At 41.9% G+C, this 12,101-nt stretch overlaps 1 protein-coding gene across 1 annotated transcript; it reads left to right on the plus strand.

The window, feature by feature from the left end:
- Positions 1–4,134: 4,134 nt before the first annotated feature.
- Positions 4,135–4,863, plus strand: LOC147632632 (uncharacterized). Its single transcript, XM_086807027.1, has one exon. The coding sequence runs from the start codon at positions 4,135–4,137 to the stop codon at positions 4,861–4,863; it is 729 nt and encodes a 242-aa protein (XP_086663153.1).
- The last annotated feature ends 7,238 nt before the right edge of the window (positions 4,864–12,101 follow it).

Genomic DNA, 12,101 nt, shown 5'->3' on the forward strand with positions numbered 1-12,101 from the left:
GATCGCCCATAAGGTTCTCCAGACCAAACTATGGTAGTCTACAGGTTTTAGAGATACTCAAGTTTGTCAAACGCTGTGATGAATGCCAAACATTTGCAATTATCCAAGAGAAGGACCGAATGACAAAGGTTTGTCATTGTCCAAGAGAAGTAACCGAATGATTAAGGCTTCCCATTGTCCACCAAGATAAGGGACCAAATGCCATTGTCTAAGAGAACAACCGAATGTCCCTAAACCTTGTAATTTCAAAACCACCATTTGAAAAATGGGGTTTGGACTTTAGCCCAATTGTTAAGGGAACCCATCGATTACTTCACAAAGTGGGTTGAGGCCATGGGGTTTGGACTTTAGCCCAATTGTTAAGGGAACCCATCGATTACTTCACAAAGTGGGTTGAGGCCAAAGCTACACAAAAAGCCAACGCAAGATCTATCCCAAGTTTCTTTACAAGAGTGGCTACTCGTTTTGGTTGCCCACTAGAAATGTTAAGCAATCACAGTGTACATTTGATAAATAAAGTGATGGAATTCTTGCTCGAAGAGTATCTTGTAGTGCATAGAAAGTCAACACCTGACAGCACAAGCAAGACATTGTGCAATATTCTCACAAAGATAGAAGAGGCATTTAGGAGAAATCGGAAGCACAAGTTGTACTCTACTCTATGGGCATACGGCACCGCATACAAGGTGGTGGTTAGTAGCACACCTGTTAGCTTGCATTCAGGCTTGATGGAGTCATGCCAATGAAATACTTGGTTTCAAGCCATAAAATGGTAGCAAGGCATAACCTCAAGGGAAACCCTCGCACGAAGAGGTTAGTTTTCTTAGAGCAACTCAATGACTAAAGATTACGATCTGCTTATATGGATTGATGGTTAAAAAACTACGATGCAAGAAGCACCAGTGGTTTGTGACAATCAACTCAAGGTAAGTGCATGGAGATAGGAGACATGTTGCTTATATACAATGTCGAGAACATAAGGCAAAAACTCAAGCATAGAGGCCAAGGTCCTTATGAGTCATAGAAATATTTCCTCATGGTGTAGTAAAGATAGAGATGCTCGATGGGGTTGAGGCGGTAGGATATTTCAACGATAGCAAGCTAAAGCACTACTATGGATCTCTTACCCCGGATATGCTCTTTCAAATTCATAAGAAGAAAGAGGAAAAATGAGAGGATCACAACAAAAAATAGATGGCACGCCTTGAGGTAAATTCCCAACAAAAGAAGAACCAAAAAGACTGTAGACCCCCAAGTGTACATATCAATATATATTCAATCCTTGTCCACGATTCGGCTGAAATAAAAACACTGGTGGAACCTACTGACCTTGAGAGTTCCCCAAGAAAGACCACCTAGCTACATGGTCAGCCTTGGTTGACATCAAGGCTAGCGACAATATTGTCTTTGGAGGCATGGACCTCGTTAGGACTTCTACCTCTCACACCATCTAGAGCGACCATTGCAATAACAAATCCCAACCCATGACCATCGGTTGTTTTGAAGCACAGTTTTTCAATGGATCTAAACTTTGCATCTTGCAAGTTTTATGTGACCCTCGACATAGGTACAATGAGAGAAAGCATTATCCTTAGATAGGGTTGGAGGCACTAGTTATGTCAGCTAGCGAAAAAGAACTACGAGATGCTCAGTCGAGCTCCCCTACTCACTATATAATGGTTACCATATCTTTGTGGCGTATAAAGATATCTTGAACCTACAACATTCCAAGCCTTGTTATCTAGCCATACTCCTTCATTTCAGGTAACCCCTATCACACAACACTCCCCTTGCCTAAACGCATGGACCATCCCCTCTAACCCTACACAAATTGGCCAAGCAGGAAGCAAAGTGTTACTCTAGCCATAGAAATTGCTTCTCACATTGCAGTAAAGATAGAGACCACAGATGGGGTTAAGATGGTAGGATATTGTAATGGTGGCAAACTGAAGCACTACTATGGACCTCTCACCCTAGAAATTCTCTTTCAAATTCATAAGAAGAAAGAGGAGAAAAGAGAGGTTAACAACAGCATGCCTCGAGAGGTGTCGTCCGATAAAAGAAGAATCAAAGAGGCCGTAGACCCCGAAGTGTACATATCTTTGTAGATGCAACCATTCTCCATGATTTGGCCAAAATAGAAACCCCGGTGGAACTTGCTCACCTTGAGTTAGAGTTCCCCCACCTAGCCACAACCTTGGTTTGACAACGGGCCTAGCCACAACGTTCGGTCTGGGAGGTGTGGACCTAGACTTCCACCTCTCACACCATCTAGATTGACTATTACAGCGATAAACAATTTCCAAGCCATAACTATGGGTTGTTTTGAAGTGAAGTTTTTCAATGAATCTAAACATATATCTTGCAAGATTTATGTGACTCCTTTATAAGTATAATGAACCTCATTAGGCACCCCTTATATCATACGCAAATACCCTTACCATGGTAAACAATTCCCAATCTTTAACCATCGATTGTATTGAAGTAGAGTTTTTCATTCGGTCTAAACCTTTGTCTTGCAAGTTTTATATGAACCCCATAATACATACTCCCACAAGTATAATGAAAGATTACATCATCCTTAAAAGAGGATGAATTGTAGTCGATCTGTCAAAGAACCGTGACACTCGAGCTCCACCATGGAATGGTTACCATACCCTTGGTGTGGAAGAGGACATCCTAAACCCTTCAACATCTCAAACCTCATCGTCCAATTACACACTGTGATCTTAGGTAACCCTTAACACTCCACACACTTTGCTCACCTGGACGGCCACCCTTAACACACTATGATCTCCACTCGCCTTAACACTCTTTGCTCGCCTTGACATCCACCCCCTCAATCCATAATGGGGATTCAAAACCTCACCAACATAGATAAAGAAACATCAACCTCAATGGATCTTTGGGGAGGTCAGTAAAAGGAGTGATAATCACTCAAGAGTGCCTTGGCTAGCCAAGGTAGGCAAGACACCAAACCAAAGGCCTGGAAGTCCACCATTGGTTCGAATCTTACTAAATGAGCATAACTTTGCTAGAGGCAAGAGTCTCACGCAAAGGTGTTGTGCTCCATAGTTGCATCCAAACGATGTCTGGATTTTATCCAAACGTTCCAAACGTTAGTGAACGTCACTTATTATTTTATAGGTAAAAAAATGGATGCAAGTCAGCATCGTTTTTTTTCGCTTTTTCTTATGTGCGTGTGTGCGGTGTCTTTGTGCGGCGCTCAAGGCTTCTCCTGCTAGTGTCTTTGGAGTTTGTGATGTGCTCAAGTCTCTCTCTCTCTCTCTCTCTCTCTCTCTCTCTCTCTCTCTCTCTCTCTCTCTCTCTCTCTCTCCCCCCCCACAAGGCTCTCTCTCTGTCGCACCTCTCCTACACATAGGTGAGTTGTTAAGGTGAGCTTGTGTGGGCTGAATCGTTTTGTGCTTGAAATATAACTCTTGAGTCATCTTGACATTTCTCCATTTTGTTGATTGCTTTTTGTGCATATGCCATAGATGCCGCATGCACTGAGTTCGGTATGGGTAAAGCACACCATCATTCAAGGCACACCCAACACCCCAGGTGTCAGTCACTCCAACACGCGCATGTGGAAGTGCAAATATTGTGGAGGAATATTACTAGCACATCCACTCGTGTTATTTATCATGTTGGCCAAGGTACGGGAGGCAACATTGGACCATGTGCAAATGCACCACATGAGGTGGTTGATGAGATTCGGCAGGAAAACCCACGAATCTTCCTCGAATCACAGCTTGGTAGGGCTGGTAGAGTCATCATTGAGGATGAGTAGCTAGATACACCTGCGCATATGGGCCCATTAGCTGTTGGGGGGCCAGCATGTTCATATGTGGGTGGACAGATGTCACAGTCATGCTCAGTGGAAGGGCCATCCCCACAGGTTCAGGTGCAGGTCCTAGCCGAAAGAAGTCTAGAGTAGATGATGAATAGTCTCATGTGGAGGATATTGCATGTGGTAACGTAGGACGACACCATCAGGCCACTCTATGTGGTACATTGAACCAATCCTCGTGGGTGAAGGAGAGGCAAGAGAAGGCATAGATAGAGATAAAGCGCACTCTGATTGAGTGCAATATCTCTTTCAATGTTCTTCGCACAGATCAGTGGAAGAGAATGATTAAAGCCATCTCCAATGTAGGTCCATGTGAGAACTGGTATGGATTAGACTACCAGAAGATGCGGACAACCATGCTAGAGAATGAGAAACATCGCATAGAGAATGCACTAAAGCCAATAAGAGATTCTTGGAAGAAGCATGGTTGTAGTATCATTTTAGATGGATGGAGTGATGTGCAGAGAAGACATATCATCAACATCCTTGTTTCTAGTTGCATGGGCACATATTTCTTGCGTGCCATGGATGTTGGCAAGGACGGGGAGAGGATCACTGCAGCATTCATCTTCCAGCACATCAAGCAGGCTATTACCGATATTGGCCCAGAGAATGACTACAAGAGCATGAGAGAGAAGATTGAGGTAGAGTTCTCATCCATTGTGTGGACTCCATGTGCTGCACACTGCTTGGACCTCATGATGGAGGACATAGGGAAGCTTCGATGGGTGAAGCTGGTTGTGAATGAGGCCGTACGAATCACTACCTTCTTTAGGAAGAAACACCAGGCACTATCTATCTTCCGATCCCACTCACACTTGGACATCGTGTGGCCATCCAAGATCCGATTTGCCTATATGTATCTTGTGCTTAACAGGCTACATGAGGTACAGGATGCACTTCGAGCGCCTCAGTGGTATCACAGGGAGATGCGTGATTCAACCACTCGATACATCCAATGGAAAGTGTTGGATGAGTCCTTTTGGTTTGATATTGAGGGCTTAGCATAGTTCCTCAAACCCATGTATTTCTTCATCTGATTCAATGACATGGAGGGCTCTACATTGGGGCTCCTCTATCATCATTTTCATTAGATGAGAGAGATGGTGTCATTAGTCACCTCGTCGACTATCACTCCTACCAGGTATATCCAAGGACCAATATCTATTATGTAATATGGTTTATGTTACGTGCTGTAATTTTGGTTATATGATATACTTACTATTGGATATCTATTTTGGAATGTCAGACATCGAGGTATTGGCCATTGTTGACTCATGATGGACTTTCATGCATCATCCCATTCATGGGATTGCAACATTACTCCACTCGACGTTCAACAAGGTTGAGCTCCAAACAGACACACAACTTAATTTGCTCAAGGATGCTTACATGTCTCAAGTGCTTAGCTATGATGACATGGTGACCTTCGATGATGAGTTGGCCATCTACCGCAATCGAGTAGGAGTTGCCTTTGTGGCAAGTTGAGTGCCTCAGCAGTTCAAAGGCAAGCGAAACCACTTACATGATGGAACATCCATGGATACCAAGCCAAAACTGTCCAAAAAGTGGCCTTTGGATTACTATCTCAAGTTTGTAACTTTAAAGTTCTTAGTTTGTACATTGCAGCCAATGTGTAATCTTGTCTTTTGACATTTGCCAGTGCTATGTGGCATGTGTAGAGTTGCTCTGCTGGTGCATGTGAACGGAATTGGAGTGCATACTCTTTTGTGCACACCAAGATCCGTAATCACTTGAGTACTTAGTAGTTAGACAGGTTGGTGTTTTGTCGATCCAACCTCCGTCTTTTGCGCACACTCAAGATAGCCATCGGTGTGAAGGAGGTCAATTACTTGCCAACTCGAAATGTTTATTATTAAACTTCATTATGTGTAACCTCATGAGCATTGAGTCTTAATAAATGATCATGAGCATTGAGCATTGAGTATTGACTCTTGATATGTGTTATGCGCCATGTCACATGTGGCAGGTGGATCCCTTTATCTTTCGATAGGCTCCTTGCTCATACTAGTGATGCGGAGGCTCAGCTTCAGGAGGATCGGTTGCAAGACAAGTAGGAGGAGATATACCGAGAGCTCCCTAGAGAGCTTGAGAGCATAGATCATAGGGTTACACGTGCTCGATCACGCGCTATGAGTATTATAGATGTTGATGCGCATGGAGCTTCTACTAGCAGTCGTGGTGGTAGGGGCCATTGTGGTGGGCGAGGTCGAGGGCAAGGCCATGCTCAAATAGCTCAGTAGAGCGAGTCTCTTCTTGGACATGATGATGATGATGATGATGATGATGGTCCCTTAGATGAGGGGCCCATAGATACGAGTGACGCCATTCCTACAGTGCCGGTGGTCAGAGAGCTTGACTATGACTCGGATGGCAACATGTTGGCGGATGGAGATATTTCTTCTTCAGAGTCATCATTTGGTTTAGATGAGTAGCTAGATGCTATTATAGTTTATAGTTACTAGGTTTTCTTTTTGGTGACTAGTCTAGACTTTGCTTTGTTTGTCAGGCCCAGCCTCCAAGTTTGAGGGGCCTAGCCTCTAGGAATCATAATTGAGATCATATTCTCTGTAGTATCATGTCTGACATATGTCTACAGTCTTATGATTTCAGACTTATCCATGATTCATCTCACTTTCATCTACGTTCATTGTTTAATTATTTTATTTGATATTTGCATTTGTCATTATCACTTTGTGGCTTGTAAGTTGTGCAAAATTTTATAAGTAAACTATAAATTTTGTATATATATATCGGGGATAGCATTCCAAACATTTTTCAAACATACTAAACATATCATTCACTACGTTTGGAGCCACCTTGTTGTAGTCTCAACCTGAGCACTAGTAAAAGATAAAGGCTTCTACGAGAGAAACCCTTTTGTTTGGATCCCAAAAACCTTGTTGTCTACACACCACAATCCCTAAGCCAAAAAGAGCGATGGTCCCACCCGCACCCATTTCTACCCCAATTTACAACACTCTGATGGATCCCAATAAAGCTGTTGGAAGCTCAAGGCTTCTATAATGGGGTAACCCCTACATTTGGGTTCCAAGGTAAAATAAACTTGAGCCTCAGGGCCATACAAACACACCCTCAAATGTAAAACCCAAGTTGGTTTGTGAAGACCCAGAGCTGGAGACTCAAAGCCATGCATCTAATGCCACCCCCAAAGTTTAAGCATGAGTGGATAACAATGGCCACCTCGACTCATGTGCCCACACCACCTTGACTCACGTGCCCACACCAACTTGACTCATGTTCCACCACCACCAATGAAGTAATCAGAAGAGCTCGTGGGCATGTCACCAAGTCCATGCGGTGTCCCTTGTTAATTTAAATCAAAGAAGAGTCACCCTCGGTGCACGAAGCCTCGCGAAAGCCATGCACACACTTCCTTGGAAGCACCATCAAGAAACACCAAGGCTCAAAGGAATCACTAAGGTCCCACAAAACCCCCGTGCACCACACCACAATACCAACTCACGCAGCTTGAAGGCCAAAGTTCAAAATAAGTGCACACCAGCAAAGCTGACAATAGTGGTGTCTAAGCTTTCATTGTGGGTGGGCAAGAAATTCTCCATCTTCGCTCATTGAGCCCACACGATAAGGCATAAACCTTCTTGAAACCCTTATTGTACATATGTGACATAATTACCTCAACCATACACATCTACTAGGATGATAAAAAATCCTAAAAACCAAAATAAAACAAAAACAGCAAAAATCTAAAAACACATGCATGTGAAAACACAAAACTCAAGTGCACACATGCACAATCCCTTGTTACACTTGCATCCACCCGCACTTGCACAATCCTAAATCACTCACCGCCACACATACACCCACATAGAACGCAAGTGTACATCCCCTAAAAACCTTCACATGTGCACTCCCTGCACACGTGTATATGAGATGCACCCACACATGCACACTCTCTACACCCACATTTGCATGCATGTACACAAACATGAAAGCACAAGCACATACACGTAAACACACCCCTCATCCACACGTGCACACAACCATAAAGTACATCCACACATGTGCACACACACCCCCTCATTCACACATGTACACAGCCACAAAGTACATCTGCACATGCACTGCACACATCCACCTCTCATCCACAAATGTGTACACACCCACAAAGTACATCCACCCACACATCCATACTTTTGCTTGCGTACATGCGCATGCATGTGAGACACGTGCACGATCAAAAAACACGCTCACATGTGCATATATATAAAGCACATCCACCACATGTGCGTACTTATACCCATTTTAACAAAACACTCCCCTCCTTGCTTAAAATATACCCCATGCCCGGGTGGTACCTTGAGTTCCAGGAAGTAATCTTCCTTGGTAATGTAGAATTAGTGAACAATTGGAACCACATTGGCGAGGTTGGTCACAATTGGATGGGATTCAATGGAGTACAAAAGTGTTGTGTGTTAACCACTCCATAGGTTAATATGGTTTCACCTGCTTGATTTACCATAAGATGCTTTGCCATCTTACTTGCTCTCGAACAGGCACTTATCCTTTGTAAGATGGCACTGGAACATATAAAGTGGCCTTATCTTGTTCTTAATGTCAAATAGGGATAGGCTAAGAATTCTGTTTACATACTTGTTACAACTAGTAATAGAGGTAAGACCATTTTTAAGTTTGGTTGGCCTAGTGTGAAAATTACTTATGGAGCCTTTCTAGCATTTAGAAGAGCAACTCTTCATAGCATTAATATACCTCAATTGATGGGTACATTTATTAGAGAGTTGTTGCTATGGTTAACTTTATCTAATTCATGGCATCAAGGTCATGCTTTTGTAAGCACAGTGGCACACTTATGTACTTCCCTATTAATGGTATTGGAGCTTTGAGTGGCATCAATGCATCTCAATTGATGGGTGCATTTATTATGAGAACTATTGCTATTGACATTACCTAATATGTGGCATCAAGGTCATACTTTTGTAAGTTTAGTAGTGGCACACTTCTGTACTTTCCTAATTAATGATTGGCTACTCGATCTCTAAGCATGAATCTATGAGCCATAGCCACCTTTTAAATACTTATTTTAGACCATGGCCTTAAGCACATAGTGTTGGGCGACCACATGGAAAAAAGTGGTCTGTATTACACACTTTTTATAATGAAAAAGGACACAACCCCATAATTTAAACTAGAGTGTATTATCTTTCTCTTTAGTATTATGATACTCTCATGTGTGTGCTATGTGTGGATGGGTGCATATTGAGAGAAGGACTACTTCCATGATTATGATACGCTCATGTGTGGATGGGTGCATATTGAGAGAAGGACTACTTCCATGCTTATGTGGTAGTGTTTCTCTTGCTCTTCTCTCTAACTAGCTCAAGAGTGTGAGACAATACTGTCAGACCTTGCTCTTGCTTTACCGTGGAGAGGAAAGGGAATGCATATACATTATGTGTTGTCGTCACCAGTGTTACATATTATTCGATGATGACCCTGATTCAACAAAGTACCAAAGCTTCTAAAGCATGGAAAGTTCTTAAGAGAACCAGTATGAGACAAGGATACAAAATCTTGAGAATTAGCTTATAAAAGAAAAGCATGGAAAGTTCTTAAGAACCAGTATGAGACAAGGATACAAAATCTTGAGAATTAGCTTACAAAAGAAAATCATTCCTTTAGAAGCAGCATCAATGTTCATATCATCTCCAAGACCAAATGGCATTGATGGGGATCACCAAGACTAGTAAAGAACTGGCACGCATGTGTATGACAATTTGGTGACTCCCGAAGTATGACAGTTTGGTGATTTTCGAAGTATGACATGTGTGTAACCTGCCTCTTACTTTTGAGGAGTCTGACATAATGTTTATGGAGGAGGTGGTGCGCTTTAAAGCCAGAGATGATAGTGATGTTGTATTCTCCACAAATGCAAAGAAAATGTAAGGGGAAGGAGGGCTCCTGTAACCTTAATGACTGTGAGAAGAAGAAGAATCAAAGGTAAAGTGTTTTTACTATGACAAGCATGGTTATGTGATATGATCACGTAGATTGAAGGAAGCATGTGAGAAGAATGGCCCTTTTAAGCCTTTGAAGGACTACTCCAGGAATAGTGTTGAAGCGAAATTGGTGCTATTTCTAGCAATCAAAGAAATATATGCAACGACATAACCTTCCTCAGTAGCCGATGGTTCATGGATCATCAACAATAGTACATCATCCCATATGAATAATCAAAAGGGCTAGTCTAGCTCCCTCAAGCCTGTGGGGGAGTCTAGCTTGGTAGTGGTCATGAACAATGTCAAATGCCTAGTCATGGGAACAAGTACCATTTCTTTTGTTTCTAGCAGTGGAAATACTTAGAAGTTGTCCGATGTCAGACATCAAGCGGAATCTACTTTAGTTGTGGCTATTACTATAACGATGACTTCAAGGTTCTATTCAATAGGGCTAGCCAGTCTCATCACATATGCTAGTGGTAATGTCATAAGAAGAGGAATTCGATGGGACAACTTGTACGAGTTGTCAATTTTTACAGCCCAAGCCAATGTCGGGATAGGCAAGCTATGGCATAAAAATTTTGGGCACTTAAGTTTTGTAGTCTTAAAAGAGATGCAAAGGACTAGGATTGTGGCACATCTACCAAAAATTCTCAGAGACGTGTATGTGAAGATTGTATGATGGGCAAGTAGCATCGGCATGCATTTACACAAGAAAGCAAGAATCGTGTAAAGTAGAGCTTGTTCATGCATATCTTTATAGTAAAATCCCAAATCTACATGGGATGTTCTTCCTACTTTTTGTTACTGATCCATGACTTCATTGAGAAGATGTCGGTGTATAAAGCTTTAGAATAAAGTTAAAGCTTTTAGAAAATTCAAAATATGACATAGTTTGGTGGAGAATGAGACATGAAAGAGATTAGAGAAGTTTCTAATAGATCAAGGAGGAGAATTCATGTTTGGTGAATTCAATGCACTACATGGAGCACGTGATTGAGAGAGATTTGACTATTACTCATCCTTCACAAACAAAATGGTGTTATAGAGCATAAGAATTTCACAAATGTGAAGATGAAGCGGAGTATGATTAAAGGGAAAGGAATGTAAAATTCTCTTTGGGGTGAGGTAGTTAACACTATAGTGCATATCCTTAACATGAGTTACACAAATGTAGTGAAGGGCATGACATCCAAAGAATCTTATTCTAGTAAGAAAACTTCAGTTGTATATTTCAAGTCATTTTTTGGATTTGTACGTGCTCCATACTCTCGTCCAAAACGAAGTGGGATTCCAAGAGCAAGAAGTGTATCATCTTGGGGTATAATATAAAGTTAAAGGGTTATTGACTATACAACCCAAAGATGATAATTTACAGTCATGATGCAGTGTTTATTATATAGCCTCCTCATGTGGAGGAGAAGGCTCTATCCTTCAACAAAGAAGTAGCCCAATAGACATAGCCACCACCAGTGATAGTACCAACTCCATAAGAGGTGGATTCATCAAATGGTAAAGAAGAGAAGCCCACAACACCATAGAAGAGGGGCCTTATTCTAAATGGATGAAGCAAAAGCTCTTGGATGGGAAAACTGTGTTGACAATCACATAAGAGCCAACATAAGCTGTTCATAGTTCTGAAGACAATAGAGAAATAGAAGGCACATTGTCGATATAGCCTTGATGGATGAGATAATGAGTATAGGAGACAACTAGCTTGGAGGAAGAAATAGTCAATCCAAATTGGAGGGCGGCATGTAGTTAGAGTATGACTCAATTTACACTTTGGATGTTACGGTTCGTCTTGTAAAACGAAAAGTTATTCAAGGGGGTTTGGAAGGCTAATTACATGTCTGGTAATACATTGGATTAAGTGCAAGGTAAGGCTTATGGCAAAGGGTTTTACACAAGTTTAAGGGGTTGACTTTCATGAGGCATTTACCCTACAGCTAGATTGACTACTATTCATAGAGTATTAGCCTTGGCGGCTCATGGTAAGTGGCTAGTAATGCGAATAGATGTGAAGTGAGTATTTCTATATGGCTATCTCAACAAGGAGGAGGTTTATGTGATGCAGCCACCCGGGACTGAGATACCGGGTTTAGAAAACAAACTGTGTAGACTTAGGGCAGGTACATGATCATTGTCTTATGTGTGGACGACCTCATAATGACGGGGAACCATGAAGAGAAGATTCAGCAGAATAGGTGATATTGAGTTCAGAGTTT

The sequence above is a fragment of the Cibotium barometz genome, chromosome 13 (genome assembly GCF_041138505.1).
Source record: "Cibotium barometz isolate CiBa-2024 chromosome 13, ASM4113850v1, whole genome shotgun sequence".
NCBI classification, from domain to species: domain Eukaryota; kingdom Viridiplantae; phylum Streptophyta; class Polypodiopsida; order Cyatheales; family Cibotiaceae; genus Cibotium; species Cibotium barometz.